Below are 17763 nucleotides of genomic sequence, written 5' to 3'. Positions count from 1 at the left end.
CACAGAATGCAAACATATCACAAACTCTCTCCTCCAAATATTTTATGTGAAACATAATCTAATCGAGGTGAACTACAACTGCCACTCCTTCTAAAAATAGCATTTAAATGAGTTGAAACAGAAATGCCGGGCACAGGTGACACAATCTTTATTGACTTGCTCACCAATTCTCTTTCCTGCAGGTGCGAGTCAATGTTCCGTCATGGTGCGACAGGATTTTGTGGAAGTCGTACCCTGACACGCACGTTATGTGCACGGCTTATGGTAAGAATGAGAAGATTTGACGATGGCCGACATCATAGATCTCACAAATCTGTAAGATCAAAAAGTTACATGGACCAAAAAAAATGTTGTCTCGTACCAGGGTGCACAGACGACATTTTCACCAGTGACCACTCACCTGTTTTTGCCACTTTCCAAGTGGGTGTGACGTCTCGTTTCAGCTGCAAAGCAGGTATTCTGTTGAAGACTTTTCACACGTGGTTAGAATTCCAGCAGCTTTCCTCATCATGTAGTCATAGTTTTGTCTTTCACATCAAACAGATCCAGGGACGGGCGTGGAGAAGGCCTGGATTGAGCTGGAAGGCATCGAGGCCATCGTGAAGACAGCCAGCAAAGAAAAGTTCTTCATTGACTTTTCTTCATCTTGTCTCTGTGGTACGTTGTGATTTTAAAATGTACGATATAAAGCAGTCATTTTTGAAACATTTTGGAACCCTTGATGTTTACCGGGGACAGGGAATGAGTACTTTTGGTATTCTGTGGGGGGGCTCCGTCCGCATCTCTGTTCACTGCACACATTTTAAAAGAACAATATGACATGATGTGTTGTGAACTATTTTGCAGACTCTCAAGCCAGAGTTTGCTAGTCCCCAGGCGAAATGACATAATTCTGGCGGCTATTTATTTACATGCACTTTCCCTTCCCAGAGACACGTCGTTCAAATGAAAATGACTCCCAAGGCTGTGACGTCCCCGGTTTTCTCAAACTGGCCTGGTCCTTCAAACAGCTGCCCAAGGTCAGAGGCTCTTAGTCGCCAGCATGACTGTTTGTGGCTGCTAATGCCGCCGCAAACCAACTCGTGACTAGTCTCTCGTTGTGTTAGCTGCTTCCGCACAGGTCTGACATGGACTACCTTCAGGATCAGCACCTGCTGTTGTCTGTCAAATCATGTGATGGTTTTGAATCGTATGGTAAAGTTCTGTTTTTCTTCATTGTATGCAATATGTTGTACATTGGAAAAATTCCATTGCACCCCACAAACAACAACAATATATCTGACAAATCTGACAAAACAATATATCTGACAATTGCATTGAATTTATGTCACAAGTGCAAAATGCATTTTCCTTTCGGACAGTCTGGCATGGACGTCACGCTTAGAAAGATGGAACCGCCCCGATTTCACAGCTAGGCTGGTGTGACACCTTTTGGGGGTACTTTGTTGTATCCCCGAGTGCTCTTAGTGCGGCCAGTTCATTGTGAGAAAGGCAGAAATGATAAGAGGAGTGAAAATAAATGTCCCATAGCGTTTTATTTCAATTGCTTCAAACATGTCTGTTACTCTACTGATCTGTAGGTGTACAAGAGTTCACCTTAAAACGAGCCCGTGTGATCTGACATGTTGTTCCTGCAGGCGAATGCTGTGTGGCTCTTCGCCCCCTTGTCGGTGCATCCGAGCAATTTGAGACATTCCTGAGCCACCGCGGTGAGGAAATCGGCTCTATCAGAGGACGAGTACGTCTTCATGTGCCCAAGGACCAGCGAGGAACCCGTGAGAAGACTTACGGTGGGTCTGACGGAAGATTTTCCCTCCCTGCCTTCTCTGCCCTCCTTGCACTCTCTTTTCCTTCTCAGCTTTCACCTCCACTGGCACTGTATTTCCCGTTCGCTCCTGTCAGTCTCATATTGCTTCCTCTATTTGGTTCGTCAATGACCCCCTCCTGTCTTCCCCCGCTGGCTTGGCTTTGCACTTCCACTTCCTCTTTTGGCTCCTGATTGACTGACCCTGACCAGATGCTTCCTGAGACTGTGAAATGGGACACGTGTGCCTGATGCCTACAGGTCAGCTCATTTCTCTCAACTCTGCAGTCATGCTATACGTTTTCAAAGCGAAACAGTCTGGTAATCACATTGAGGAAGCGGATTTTGAAAAAACAATGATTGATATTGTTACATAATGGTACGTATTTGGCTTTTTCAGAGTGGTTCCGTTTCGAGAAAGATGAGAGAGGTCCCGGCAGGGGACACATGTCTCCAGCATCCACACGAATCCAAATAAATAGGTGAGGATTTGTGTTGTCATTCTGTGTCAGCATCAACATTTTCTTTTGGGGCCATGCTCGACAATACATCCTTATTGAAATCAATCAAAACCGGTGTCAGAAGACAAAAACATTCTTAAACTGTACATATTCAAAATCTGAATTACAGTAAAGTCTCGTTATATCGATATTCAAGGGAGTCCGAAAAAATATCGATATAACCGGGACTATCGATATATCCGATCCTGCGCCGAACTGCATTAAACAAAAGCCGCCAAAAGAGGGCAGCCAAGCGCCATATAAGAAACGGAGCTGGCCATTAGCTCCCTTTTTTTTGGGTCAGAGATGTTCCCCCAATGTTGCCTCAAAATGGCACGTATAATTCTTTAATGATTGTAAACATGTATGCTTTAATCTTCAGAACTACAGTGTATTTGAAACATATTCATAACTGGATGTGTAACAAGAAAGCATATTATCCGAATCTGAAGCCATTGTTTGGATTCACAAGCAATGCAAGACGTCTTGGCGTGAAGTCATTTTTATTTGCATTTGAATAAAAAGTGACATCGGCTGTCCTTTAATACACAGTATGGAATGTTAATAATTTTCAAAATCATCGCGCTTCAGCAGACAAAACAAGAAACATTGTTGCAAAAAACGATTGCATTCATATACAGTACAGTGGGCATGTACATAACACAACGGGGAAACTGCAACGCTTACATCTTACTGTATTATGTATACAATTTAAAAAAGTCATCAATCTTCTTCTGCTTCCCATTTTTACCTTTTAACACAAACACTTCAATCTCGTCTGCTACACACGAGCTAGCGTCTGAAAATGAAAATCGCTCTGCTACACGGGTGCTGGGCACGTAACCAAGTCACCTGACCAAGTCGACCAATGGCGCGACTGATGGCGTGACACGTAACCAAGACACGTGACCAAGTTGACCAATGGCGCGACCGATGGCGTGTCACGTGACAAAGTCATACGGCCAAGTCGACCAATAGCGCGACCGATGGTGGCTCATGTGACAAGTCGACCAATGGCGCGACCGATGGCGGCTCACGTAACAAGACACGTGACCAAGTTGACCAATGGCGCGACGGATATATCGATATAAACAACAAAAATGGACGGCGGGGGATGAAAAGGAGCACCGTAATAACCGGATTCTCGTAATAACCGGGTATCGTACTAAACGGTACTAATTATACATAAAAAGACTAGAAATGTGCAAGGGAAATGAAAATAGTATCGTAATAAGCGGTACTATCGATATAACCGATATCGATATAACGAGACTTTACTGTATCTTCAATGGCGAAGTATGTTAAAACACCAGGGGAACGTTATATTTGACATCGATGAGAAGGTTTCTTCAGCCGTCATCTGTACAAATTTGAAGGTTTCGGACGTTTCGCCTCCTATCCAAGAGGCTTCGTCAGCGTTCGTTTTAGTACAAAGACATGATATTGTTTAGTCATAAAGCAAAAATAAGTATCCGAAAGTTTTGTGAGCTTTATAAAATGATGTATGACATAATACTTAACATGATTTTTTCTGCATTCAGCATATATATATATATATATATATATATATATATATATATATATATAAATCCTCGTCTCACCCACCATGGGTGGTGTCTGTCCACCATTTCAGCTCGGGTCCTCTACCAGAGGCCAGGAAGCTTGAGGGTTCTGCGCAGTATCCGTGCTGTTCCCAGCACTGCGCTTTTCTGGACCGAGATATCCGATGTTGTTCCCGGGATCTGTTGCAACCACTCGTCGAGTTTGGGGGTCACTGCCCCGAGTGCTCCGACCACCACAGGCACGACTGTCACCTTTACCTTCCAGGCTCTCTCCAGCTCCTCTCAGAGCCCTTGGTATTTCTCGATTTTCTCATGTTCCTTCTTTCTGATGTTTCCATCACTCGGGACCGCTACATCCACGACAACGGCTTTCCTTTCCCCTTTATCTATGACCACGATATCTGGTTGGTTGGCCATTAACATCTTGTCGGTCTGTATCTGGAAGTCCCACAGGATTTTTGCTCGGTCATTCTCCACCACCTTGGGAGGTGTTTCCCATTTTGACCTTGGGGTTTCCAGTCCATACTCCGCACAGATGTTTCGGTAGACTATGCCAGCCACCTGGTTATGGCGCTCCATGTAGCCTTTCCCTGCCAGCATCTTACACCCTGCAGTTATGTGTTGGATTGTCTCAGGTGCCTCTTTGCACAACCTACACCTTGGGTCTTGTCTGGTGTGGTATATCCCTGCCTCTATGGCTCTGGTGTTCAGGGCCTGCTCTTGGGCAGCCAGGATGAGTGCCTCTGTGCTGTCCTTTAGGCCAGCCCTCTCTAGCCACTGATAGGACTTATTGAGATCAGCCACTTCTGCTATGGTTCGGTGGTACATACCGTGTAGGGGCTTTTCCTCCCATGACTGTCCCTCTTCCATCACCTCATCCTCTGTTCCCCATTGTCTGAGACATTCTCTGAGTATATCATCCGTTGGAGCCTTCTATTTGATGTAGTCATGGAGCTTGGATGTTTCATCCTGGACAGTGGCTCTCACACTCACTAGTCCCCGGCCTCCTTCCTTACGGCTTGTGTACAGTCTCAGGGTGCTGGACTTGGGGTGGAACCCTCCGTGCATGGTGAGGAGCTTTCGGGTCTTAACATCCGTGGTCTGAATCTCTTCCTTTGGCCACCTTATTATTCCTGCAGGGTATCTGATCACTGGCAGGGCATAGCTGTTTATTGCCCGGGTCTTGTTCTTGCCATTGAGCTGGCTTCTGAGGACTTGCCTCACTCGCTGGAGGTATTTGGTCGTCGCCGCTTTCCTTGTTGCTAGTTCGAGGTTGCCATTGGCCTGTGGTATACCAAGGTACTTGTAGCTGTTTTCAATGTCTGCTATTGTTCCTTCAGGGAGTGAGACCCCTTCAGTGTGGACTACCTTGCCCCTCTTAGTCACCATCCGACTACATTTCTCCAGCCCGAATGACATTCCGATGTCACTGCTGTAGATCCTGGTTGTGTGGATCAGGGAGTCTATGTCCCTTTTGCTCTTAGCATACAGCTTTATGTCATCCATGTAGAGGAGGTGACTGATCGTAGCTCCATTTCTGAGGCGGTATCCATAGCCTATCTTGGCGATTATCTGGCTGAGGGTGTTCAGTCCTATGCAGAACAGCAGTGGGGAGAGTGCATCACCTTGATATATGCCACATTTGATGGACACTTGCGTTAGTGGCTTGCCATTGGCTTCAAGTGTGGTTTTCCACATCCTCATCGAGTTTGCAACGAAGGCTCTCATATACCTCTCTCATATACCTCTCATATATATATATATATATATATATATATATATATATATATATATATATATATATATATATATATATATATATATATATATAAAAACAAAAATTAACTCATTCACTGCCAGACGTGCAAAAATGTATCCACTCCAGGGCCAGGGTTTTCGTCATCCATCCATCCGTCCATCCATTTTCCGTACTGCGTATTCCTCATTAGGGTCGCGGGGGGGTGCTGGAGCCTATCTAAGCTGTCTTCGGGCACGAGGTGGGGGTCACCCTTAATTGGTTGCCAGCCAATCACAGGCCACACAACGACGTACAACAGTCACTCTCACACTCACACCTAGGGACAATTTGGAGTGGTCAATCTGCCTGCTATGCATGTTTTTGGAGTGTGGGAGGAAACCGGAGGACCCGGAGAAAACCCACGCGGGCATGCAAACTCCACACAGGGAGGCCGTACCTTGACGCGAACCGGCAACCTCTGCACTTTGAATCCGGTGTGCTAACCACTCGACTACCGGGCTGGGTTTTTGTCATTGTCACTTAAATTCCAGGACCCACAGAATATTGAGTTTTGGGACTACATAAACATTCAATACAGCGTTGGAAACCTTAGACTCGCTTCTTTCATCAGAGTTCATTCCTAAATTATATAGCTCTGGATTTATATGAGCTTGAAGTGAGGACGGCTGTCAGAAATACAATGCAATACATACATATTGATTTATATTAGCGTTTTACCAGCAGCTGAAACTGTAACAAAGCACTAATATGGAAAAAGGAAATGCTGGCCCCTTGTGGAAAAGAAAAAAACCGCCAGAGTCCATGGCCAGTGCTTTATCAGCACCCAAGCATGAAAACACAAAACCTGAACAAATTCGGGAATGGCGCTCTGTCATATTTTCAATTCCCGAATAAATGTGAATGGCAGTGAATGAGTTAATATGACCTAACCAGAAAAAAATAAAAACAAACAGTGCTGTTATAAAGCCTAATTAAAACCAACTGAATAAAAAAATAATTCAAAATGAAGTAAAAATTAACAATATTGAAAATGTCATAGCACCATCAAGTTGAATGTTTGGACATGAGTGAACAATAGATGCTGAGCTTGCCAGATGTATGCATTTATTTATTTATTTATTTATTTATTTATTTATTTATTCCCTGTCCAAAAAAACTCCAGAAAAATCAAAATCCATGTTAGGAGGGAAGTAATACCTTGCACTGAAAAGAAAGCAATTTGACTTGAATACTCGGTGTTGCAGGTCCTTGGCAGCTACTCCTAAGCCAACACCAAGCAGCTACACCAACCCCGCCTACTTCATTTTCGAGGGCGTTTCGGTGGTCCGCGGCACAGAGGAGCCTCTTCCACAGCGAAGTGACCTGCAGGTCATCTGGGCCGGGAACGAGGCTCTGCAGCTCCCCAAAATCTCAGGGAGGCACATCATCAGTGCGAGACCTTGTCGACGATCGGACTTTACCGAGATTGAAATTCCCGCCCTGCTTCCCCAGTACGCCGCATCTTCTCAACTTCAAACGCCTCAACCCAACTCCTCTTACGAGCTTTTCCCTGCCAAAAAACCTTCTCCCATATCTCCGCCCTCCAGTAAAAGTATCTCCCAGTGCAAGGAGCACTTGTCAAAGCCAAAATACCACACAAAAAACATTTGCCACGAGTCCGTATTACCAGAGAAGAACCTCAGGAACCTGTACATGAACCAGTCAGCGATCACGCGGCAAAAATCCAGGAGGGACCTTCCTGGAAGGACTGACCCCGTCAGGAAAACAAAAGCCTCACCTGTTTTCCAATTCACCCCCGTTCCTTTGGGACACTGCCGGCCTGCTCCTTGGGTGGCAGAACACCTGCAGCAGCAACTGCACCCCCCCGACCGGATGGGTGACAACTCCCTCACGGCTCTGCAGATTGCCAAAACACTCAGTGAGGTTGACTTTTTCCACTCAAAGCAAGGTACTCCGTCTTATTCAGGCCGGATGCCAGCCTACAGGAATGGTCCTGCGTTGCACATGGAGAGGCGCCAAAGCTGGGAGACTGAGGTAACATTATATTTCTTCTATTTTGATTTGGGTCAAAATAATAATAGTGAATTGATCAGCTGTTACTATAATTACATTATCTACATTATCAACAGGATTAAGTGTGAATACATCAGTCCGGCATAGAGAGTGCATGAAGATGATGTAATAGAAAAGCACTGGATGTCATGATGTAGCAATAGAGCTTACTCAGTACCTCATGCAGTCATGGTACCGACAATAGAGGTTAATCGATGAAAGGGTTTATTCAGCCGTCATCTGTACTTCTTGGAAGGTGTCAGATGTTTCGCTTCTCGTCAGAGAGGCTTCGTCAGCGAACTAAAATTTTGCTGGTAGCTCTGGCCCTACATATATATATCCCTACTGTCCAGAGGTGGCGGTTCCAGACCTCTCCTATACAACACACTTCTGAGATCATTACCGCATAGGCTTAGTTATGCTGATGAGGCAATACCAGAGCAAATGGGGCAATCATGCCAGTTGTAGACCATAATCAGTCAGGACAATAGAAGTAATCAGTGTAGCCTCAGGAAATAGTACTCTGCTCCCCCAACCTTAGAGCAGGCACCTATCATATATAAAAAAAATTCCTTGTCTCGAGATATCAAATCATATATATATATATATATATATATATATATATATATAAAAGAAATATTTTGTATGGCAGCACTCTGTTGGAAAAATTCAGGACCAAAAAGTATGGCCACATGAACCAACAATTCAGAGGATTCAAAATCGTTCGAACGGGTTCTAAAAAAAACAACCAAAACTAAAATTCTCCCCTCAAACTTTGGCATCTCTTTATTAACAGTTGTGAAAGTTCCGTGAGTCAGAGCATGACATTGAGGCTGTTTTTATTGCTGACAAATATCAAACAGGGTCCAGTTTGAACCAAGCAGTTTGTCTACATTCTTTGAAATACATAAATAAATCAATCAATCAATAAACACATAAATACATAAATAAATACATTTTAAAAAAGGAACAACACATTTTCTGTTTTTATCAATGCAGGTATCTGTACTTCAAGGTGCTCCAGAGACCGTCTGCGAGCTCCTCAGAGCACTGGGCCTTCAGAAATACACCCTGGGACTCAGCCTTAATGGCTGGGATGATCTGGATTACTTCAGGTAACTTTTTTCTCTTTCACTAAAGCAGGGAAATTTATCCACTACCACGACGGCCACGTTTTGAAGTTGCCACTAAGCGATTGGGTTCATAAATCATCGGATATTGAAATTACGAGGTGTGAGAAGTCCCAACTGAATTTGGTTGAGTTGAACAACTCATCAATCAAGTCATACCAAGTTGCTCGGTCTGTTCAGACAGTCGCCACTTTTGCACTCAGCATCCGTTTTTGCGTTAATTAACGGGACTTACGCCGTCACATTTTTTAAAGGGGCCCAGGCTGACTACATTGTCCTTTACTTAGTTGTCATGACGCTTTGTGCAAGTTTGAGCATGTCAGTCTTTTTACAGACTTTTAGTCCCTTCTGGAAAGATGGTCCATGACAGTGCCGCATCTGCCCGCTCTCTTCCCCCAAAATGTTGGCCTCCCACCTTTTATAACTTTCAAATTATGTTTCGCATGAAACGCGCATTATTCTCACACTGAAGATTATTGTTTCCAAAGTGTCTTTTGTCCATTCCACAGCGGCATCACAGAAGATGATCTACGCGCTGCAGGAGTTACCAACTCTTCCCACCGACGCAGGATCTTGGAGAACTTGCCCAGAAACTGGGACTGACATATGCTCAAATTAAAAAAAAAGTTTTGGGCCAAAAGAACAGTTTCATTCTGGCACTTCACCTGTGGTAATTGTGGAGCCAGCTTCAACTTTTCAAGTTTTTGTCTTGTCTTGACTTGATGTTAATGCTTCCCTTCAGTGAGAGTTTTGAGGTACGCTAACATCTTGATTTTCATGCGGAATTTCAGGGTAGTTTTCTTTTCAGGATCCCCTGTTCTACATCGAAGCAACCAGCCAAGGAAAAGACATCTGCTTCCCATACATTTTTCTTGCATTGTTCCTGGCTGATTTTGTGCTTTTTTTCTGGTCTGAATCAGCACTAGGTCAGATTTTGTTTCCCCCACTTTGTCGTCAAAAGTGAGCCACTTATATCTTAGTCAGTCGTGGGCCGTCAGGGCCTGCAAGGACTTCTTTGCTGGCTTAAACATATCTGAATCACAGACTAATGTGAATAAATTTGTTGTCCATGAATTCTTATGAAATAATACCAAATTGTCTTCATTACTTTTCCCCTGTTGTGCTGCTTCCAGGTGTGTGTTTTCGTATTTAAGCATTTCATCAATCACATTTGTTACCAGGGTCACAAATCCCCCTGGACGCCTTCACAATGAGTTTTCCACAGGCCCTGGAGCATAAAAATCAATGTCGATGAAACTTGCTTTAACCAATTACATTTGGAGTTGGCAACCCAAGGCCTGCTGGAACGCGCTGGTCAACGTCAGAGTTTTCACAAACTATGATTGGCTAGTCACATAATTGGAAAGTCACGAACCAATCATAGTATCACTAACCGCGAGGTGATAACAGCACACTGGCCAGAGCTAGCACATTGTATTTGTAGCGAGCTGCATCAGGAAATAATTTGTTGTGTTGATTTAATCGCGGTTTTGTCAACCCACAATGGCGAAAAGAGAAGAAATGATTTGGTTTGCCAATTTCAAGATGGACTTTTCAATAAGAGATGGACGTCATTAAGGTTGGACAACTCCAAAGCTAGCAAAAATAGCAAATAATATTGCAATTTTGTGAGGTTATCATGAATCCACACGTTCATCGAAAAAATTCGAACAGTTTAATGACAGTATTTCTTAAAAGTCGACTGACGCCTCCGGACAAGTTTTGTCCATAATATGTAAGATCACTTCAAATGACTTCTACTGAGCGTATTTTACAAAGATTCCACCGCATGTAGCTATATTTTACGTTTTAAGACTCGCACTGAATATTCAGGAAGTCTTGTTTTCGAGTTGGTGACGATTCCTGACGTGACGTGACGTCAGGAACGCCCCTGATCGAGAAAGCGACACATAAAATAACACTAAAACACTAAAAATATTTGTCTCATCTCCCCTGTTTCTCGCTCTGTTTCTTTCCACAGTCTTTTTACTTTTCACTTTTACAGTGTGCGAATCCTAATAAAAGGTTGTCTGTGATAACAAGCCAAAGGAAAATGAAAACGTCATTGATGCAACTCAGAAAGTAACGTACCACCAAATTACATTTTTGTGTTGACAGTGATAATTAACAAAGCCAAATGTGACTTTAAGGATTACCTGGTAAATGTTCAACTATTGAGTATATGTGACACAAGTTAGCAGAAAAGCATTACTTATGTCTAAAAGAAGCTCCTGGACTCATTTCAACACAGTTCCTTGGCGCCAAGATACTGTAAACTATGTTTTTAGTGCTTTGGCCCAAAGATAGTTGGGATGGGCTTCAGCACGCCCCACAACACTCGCGAGGATAAGCAGATTTGAAAATAGATGGATGGAATTATGTCTGACTCATTTTGTCTGCATAACCTGAGGGCAAGTGTTTACTTTTCATCCACTCTCCCCTCGGCGAATCTATTTTCTGCTTCTGTTGAGCTTTGGTCTAACCTTGTAAAAAGACCACAAAGCTATAGAGTAGCATCTATCCAATCCATACTGTACACATTCAAGTCAATTACCATCTCATGTCACTTTATCAGCGTTTTTTGTCTGCTGTCTGTCCACAAGTAAAGTGCTTTTGATGAGATTCTACAAGCAATCATATTTCTTTGTCTTTACAGTTGGCCCGTCAGGACAGAAGATAATGTTTTTTTCCATTTGAATGAGCAAAACACACAACCACACAGCCACACATTAACTCTCAACATATTCCCGGTGTGACAGCGACTGTGTCTATTTTGCTGCTGGAGTTACTGATTAAGGCACATCCAAACAAATCTTGCCTGTTGACTGACCTCTAGCTGCTTTGTCCATGAAGTCATCACCGAGACGGTATTTATATTAGTATAGTAAGTATATTTTTTGGCAGCACAGACACTGAAGTGGAAAAACACATGACAAAACATTTCCTCACATTTCTGTTTTTGTGAACCAGTGCATCACTATATACTGTACACATTCAACAGACACTCGGATACGTACAACTGCACATCCTACAACCTCCAATCTGTCTTTACATCGATAATACAGCTCAATTTGGGTTGACCTTTATGCTCATCGTCATCTCATGTATAGGTCAAAGAGATACTTGAAGTCAGTTTGTGGTCAATTATTAAGAGGAGTCATGGAACTTTTATGTCTTTACGATCATACATTACTGGCTCATGACTCGTGATGGGAACAAAGCAGGTGAAACCAATTGAACTGGCCTACTCAAGACATACTTTCCAATAGACTTGAAAGACGGATACGGTGCAGCTGTGCAAATGTATTACTTAACCCCTTTGGGAAGACGAAAACCAGGACAATGTATGCCAAGTTTTACACTGTGGCATTCGTGTTTCTTTTCAGGTAAACGACCTCTGGATATGATCCCGTAATGATATTTTCTTGCGCGGTTGAGTATGTCTGATTGCACCTGAAAGCGTCTCTCTCAACTGCAGTACATGCATTACATAATATCGTATATAGTGCGGTTGTAGTACAGTATACGTACAATGTACACTATATTTTTTTCTGAATTGTTCACACATGACACTGTCCCCGGAATAAAACGTGCTCTATGCCAGTCGCCATATTTCCCCTTAATTTAAAACCAGAATGAGCAATTCGTCAGCAACACTGAAACAAAAAAAAATAATCACTTTGAGCATATTCATCGTACCTTATCAGGACTGCTTTGATGAGAAGGTTTCTTCAGCCGTCATCTGTACAAAAGTGAAGGTTTCGGACGTTTCGCCTCCTATCCAAGAGACTTCGTCAGCGAACTAAAGTCTGACTGGTCGTATCGGCCCCATTTATATATCCCTAGGGATATATAAATGGATATATAAATGGGGTCGTATCGGCCCCATTTATATATCCCTAGGGATATATAAATGGGGCCGATACGACCAGTCAGACTTTAGTTCGCTGACGAAGTCTCTTGGATAGGAGGCGAAACGTCCGAAACCTTCACTTTTGTACAGATGACGGCTGAAGAAACCTTCTCATCGATGGACCACTCCTGTACGACTGAGAGCTTACACAGACGACAGGACTGCTTTGGTTATCTCTTTAAAAATAAAATGCAACAAGTTTATAAACCAACTCCTGAATGCTCATTTAAAAAAAATGTAAGTTTAAATTGCTTGGTCTTTATCTGTCCAATCAGTAGCTAGAGGTTCCTGCGTGGGCGCGCACAGAGCACATTCTTCTCCAACAAGCACGCGCATACAAACACCCTCCCACCCAAATAACTTTGCGCCGTGTCTAATACACTCCAAACAGACCTGTGAACTTCTACCCCTGACAGTGATCGGGGCGGGAAACAAAGATTACGCCTCGGGCCACCACATGGCGCATGTGAGGGTCCCCTGTCACCATCCCAAGTGGAGAGGACTTCGTGAAAAGCGCATTTCCCGAATTCGGCAGGTACAACTCTTTAGCAGCACACGTTGAACGCACAACGCCGCTTCAGGGGCTCAATTTTTCACACTCAAAAGTGCGTATACACGTGGAATGCGTGGAACGATCTCGGAGTCGTTTTTGCAACATGCATGGACACTTTCGACTTAGTGTCATACCTCGGTTCAAAATTACAGCATGACATGAGATGACATGTGGCACACTGTTTCTAAGTTTTCTTCTTTCTAGACGTACTTGTGCCGTTTATTGATACATCCGCAGCGTTTAAAAAAATATAAATTGCATTGTATTTTGTTAAATAGAAGTTCAACGGACATGCGGTTTTAGTTGTGTGGCGGTGACCAAACATGGAACAGATGATTATTTAGTTTGCGACCACGTGACTGATATGTGCTCGTTTGTCCTGATAGACGTGCAGATGGGTACTGAAAGGTCGATGTTTTGACCAAATTGCTTGCCTTTGCTAGTTTTTTTGTTCTCAATAACTCAAATCAGGTCATCTCAGATATTTTATAAATGTTTTAATATTGTTAGTTGTGACAATGGCAGTATAAAACACAGGTGTCAAAGTCAACGCCCGGGGGCCAAAACTGGCCCGCCACATAATTTTATTCGGCCCGCAAAGACAAATTAAACTTGTGAAATTTCATGATTCATATTCATTCATATTCGATTGAATTTGTTTTTGGAATGGGTATTCTTCCCCCATATATTCATTTTTGATTGACTTTTTATTAGTTTTATTATTGGCTTTAGGTCCTTTTATACATACAAATACAATGAGATTTTCTTGGGTACAAGAGTAAAAAATAGAAATAAAAGTAATTAAGTATTTTGGAATAAATACATTTAAAATGAATCGCAGGCGGCCCGGTAGTCGAAGGTTAGGACGCCGGCTTCACAGTGCAGAGGTCGCCGGTTCGCGTCCCGGTCCGGCCTACCTGTGTGGAGTTTTCTCTGGGTCCTCCGGTTTCCTCCCACACTCCAGAAACATGGATGGCTGGCAGATTGACCACTCCAAATTGTCCCTATGTGTGAGTGTGAGAATGACTGTTGTATGTCTTTGTGTGCCCTGCGATTGGCTGGCAAAAAATTCAGGGTGTCCCCCGCCTCGTGTCCGAAGACAGCTGAGATAGGCTCCGGGACCCCCGCGACCCCAATAAGGAATAAGCAGCACGGAAAATGGATGGATGAATCGCTAAATTTATGACTACATTATGCTATGAACAAAATAATGGAAAAAAATAATTACAGCACAAACAATGCATCTGTTGCCTATAATTAAGTTATTAAGTTCTTATTTAACAAGCTATACTTCAAGCTATTGTTTTTTTTTACAAGCACTACACATTTCTTCACTTTTCGTTTCACTGTTTTGAAGTACAGTGTACTGTTGTACAGTATTTAGTTTTGGTTACCTATCCTAACCTGAGATCCAAATCATGTGACCATTTTTTTCCATTCTTGTACCTCAGGTCCTCGTCATTCTCTGATGTTTCCTTCCAACACCTCCTGACTAGACGCGGGAGACCAGCGGTCACCATGACAACGTCGGCATACACCCCGGGGGCGTCCAACCAATCTGTGACGTTTATATCCATCTTCAACGCCAGTTGTCGCTTTGACGAGGAATTCAAGTACATTCTGCTACCCGTCTCCTACACGGTGGTCTTTGTGGCGGGCTTGGGACTCAACGCCATTGCATTATGGACTTTTGTCAAGATGCGCCCGTGGAACCCCAGCGCCATCTTCATGTTCCACCTGGCGCTATCCGACTTCTTGTATGTGCTGTCGCTGCCTACGCTCATCTACTACTACGCCAATCGCAGCCATTGGCCATTTGGCGTGGCGGCGTGTAAAATAGTGCGCTTCCTGTTCTACGCTAACCTTTACTGCAGCATCCTCTTCCTCACCTGCATCAGCTTGCATCGCTACATGGGTATCTGCCATCCCATCAAGGCATTCAGTCTGATCAAACCCCGCCACGCCCACTTGGCGTGCGCCGCCATGTGGACGGCGGTGGTCGTCTGCCTCATTCCCAACTTGGTGTTCGTCACCACGTCTCAACGAGACAACGACACCTTGTGCCATGACACCACCAGCCAGGATTCCTTTGAGGAATATGTGGACTACAGTTCGGCGGTCATGGTGCTTCTGTTTGGCGTGCCCTTCTTGGTCATCGTGGCGTGCTACTGTCAGATGGCGCGCACCCTATGCCGCCCCAGACAAGGCTTGTCGGCTAACCCGGCGTCGCGGCAGAAGTCGGTCAAGCTCATCGTGGTGGTGCTGATCGTCTTCGCCGTCAGCTTCGTGCCGTTCCACGTTACACGTACTATCTACTACGCCGCCCGCGTGCTGCAAATGGATTGCCACACACTCAACATCGTTAATTTCACCTACAAAATCACCAGGCCGCTCGCCAGCGTCAACAGCTGCATCGACCCCATTTTGTACTTTCTGGCCGGTGACCACTATCGCGCCAAGCTGCTCTCTGTGATGTCAGGGAGAAGGCAAACCAACAGGAGTCAAACGTCTACTCAGATTCTGGCCAATAAGAACACAAGCATCGCTCTGGTCTACAAGAGCTTGGATCTAAACATCAAGAACGAAGCGCAGAAGTTGTAGGAAATGGAACTATTGGTAAATTCTGCTAGTTGTTCGTGACAATCCCAGGGTGCACCCTGTGTAGCGATTTATACAATCTTGTATGGACTTGCAAGGATGTACCAGTAAAAAACAGACTTCAGACAAGAGGCATGGATTCAAATCTTGGGTGAACTGTAACATCCGTTTGGGCCGCTTGGCAAGAACCTTGACGCCATACACAGATTCCGAGCTACCAATCCTCGATAAAAATGGTTGGGTGTCATGAGGAAGGGCATGATGTGGTTTCATGCATTCAATGGACAGCATTTGAGAGCAGAGACAGTGACTTCGATTTTTCAGAATTTTGAAGCTCAATCAAAAAAAATGACAATGTTTTGAATCATTCAAGTTTGGGGAAGTTGCTAACAACAATCTTGTCTGCTTTGTGTGAAATTGTCACGACACTTTATTTTTAGTTTCGCATGACTTGAACAAAACATAAAGAAGTCAAATTCACAACCTCAGATTGCCACATTTCGGTTTGCGACCGCTGTCTGGCCCTGCCTGCAGCTGCACAGGTGTTAGCCATTTTAATCAGTGGCAGTTAAAAGGACTCCCGGCACGACCATTCAGGGTCCGGTCATTTTTTGTCTTTACCCTGTCAGGTTTTTTTCTTCTTGTCATGTTTTACTCATGATTTGTTTGCTACTTTGGACATTTTTGTTCTAATGACTTTTTTTGTTCTAATGACTTGTTTGAGCCGACTTTAATACAATTTGTCAAATACACCCTGCTCCTCCCTCCTGCCTGCTTGTTTGGGGTCCACCACCATCACCTTGAAAAGTATGACACACATAGCTCAAAATAGTAACTAAACCACTATATTGAGCAGCAATATAATTAGCATGTCGTTAATTGATTAGCCCCTGACTGCATCAAAATACGGTACCCTTGTAATGACATTATTTTTGTTTCAGGAAATTATTTTGAAGGTGTCCCTAATGTTATGAATTGCAAAGAAGGTTTGCCATGCATGTGCCAGCTGTTTTTGTGTTTCACTCTGACATCTGTTCATGTCCTTTCTCAACACAAACAGGAAATGGAACTTTAAGTATCTGGAACCGACTCCTCCAAACCTCCTACACATGATTCCTCTATTAGCTTTGGGACTTGGAAAGATGTGTTTAAACTTTTTTTTCAGTTTTTGGTCAATACGTATGTACACATATTTTTACATGCAAAAACTCATCTATAAAACCTTTGATTCAATCACATTAATATCCACTGATATGTATCTTGTGGTCTTGGCTGTGTTTATGATGTGTGCAACAAATGACCCAAAATAACTATTGATGAGCTGTATTGAAGGATCGAAGCACCCTGGACCGGAAGTGTATGAAGAAATTAGACGACAGAGACGATTGAAACTCATCTACGCATAATAAAAAAAACAGATACACTATCACCAGGAGAGAGGCAGCGCCCTCTACTGGCCAGAAGCCATGTCAAACTATTTCTTCAGGACTGAAGAAGTACTTTGACAGGCAAATGCGTTCAAATGTACTTGCGAGTGTTTTCGAACGTATTTAAAGATCAAATCTATTGGTCTTGATAGGATTACAAAAATATCAATTTCTTTCCCCCCATTACTAGTGTCTGTTATATTCAAAGAGGGAAGTAATTCGCTCGTGGGGAAGAAATTGCGAACGTAAACGATTCACTGCGAAGATCATGTGTCTAACATACCAATAAGCAATGTGTGCTTACTTATTTTTTATACATACATGTCATATCGCCTGAATACCGAAAAAAAACACCCCAAAAGTTTTTTTGACTCACGGATGGGCGAGTTGATCGCTTTTTTTCGCATTTGCAAATAAGTTATACAAATATGTTGTTTCACACTTCACACCGTGCAAATGAATTTA

General features: G+C 43.4%; 2 protein-coding genes and 1 long non-coding RNA gene across 7 annotated transcripts in view; 2 read left to right on the top strand and 1 right to left on the bottom strand.

Moving 5' to 3' along the window:
• inppl1b (inositol polyphosphate phosphatase-like 1b) overlaps nt 1-11337 on the top strand; it is a 37364-nt gene extending 26027 nt beyond the window's left edge. For 2 of the 5 annotated variants that reach the window (XM_088989808.1, XM_088989807.1), the window contains exons 18-27: nt 183-264; nt 365-454; nt 544-657; nt 931-1019; nt 1107-1194; nt 1638-1790; nt 2205-2286; nt 6870-7659; nt 8677-8792; nt 9317-11323. In XM_088989808.1, the coding sequence (XP_088845934.1) occupies nt 183-264; nt 365-454; nt 544-657; nt 931-1019; nt 1107-1194; nt 1638-1790; nt 2205-2286; nt 6870-7659; nt 8677-8792; nt 9317-9410 (1698 nt within the window). In that variant the 3' untranslated portion in view covers nt 9411-11323. Of the gene's footprint in view, nt 1-182; nt 265-364; nt 455-543; nt 658-930; nt 1020-1106; nt 1195-1637; nt 1791-2204; nt 2287-6869; nt 7660-8676; nt 8793-9316 lie in introns of all 5 variants that reach the window. The other 3 variants (XM_088989806.1, XM_088989804.1, XM_088989805.1) reach the window with 3 other exon arrangements.
• Nucleotides 179-1736, bottom strand: LOC148901788 (uncharacterized). Its single transcript, XR_016114182.1, has 3 exons — nt 1597-1736; nt 401-578; nt 179-313 (listed from the first exon to the last, which is right to left on the bottom strand). It is a non-coding gene; the product is annotated as an uncharacterized LOC148901788 (long non-coding RNA).
• Nucleotides 11338-12061: 724 nt separating the features above from the next.
• LOC148901786 (P2Y purinoceptor 4-like) lies at nt 12062-17372 on the top strand. The gene is made up of 3 exons (XM_089017581.1): nt 12062-12193; nt 13112-13255; nt 14725-17372. The coding sequence occupies exon 3, from the start codon at nt 14792-14794 to the stop codon at nt 15872-15874; it is 1083 nt and encodes a 360-aa protein (XP_088873707.1). The 5' UTR covers nt 12062-12193; nt 13112-13255; nt 14725-14791; the 3' UTR covers nt 15875-17372.
• The last annotated feature ends 391 nt before the right edge of the window (nt 17373-17763 follow it).

The sequence above is a fragment of the Hippocampus bargibanti genome, linkage group LG02, assembly GCF_051943395.1.
Source record: "Hippocampus bargibanti isolate YZ-2025 linkage group LG02, ASM5194339v1, whole genome shotgun sequence".
NCBI lineage: Eukaryota > Metazoa > Chordata > Actinopteri > Syngnathiformes > Syngnathidae > Hippocampus > Hippocampus bargibanti.
This window is presented reverse-complemented; position numbering and strand designations above follow the sequence as displayed.

Bases quoted from the DNA above. Each gene is read 5' to 3' on its own strand.
- LOC148901786 (XM_089017581.1), top strand. From the start codon at position 14,792: ATGACAACGTCGGCATACACCCCGGGGGCGTCCAACCAATCTGTGACG.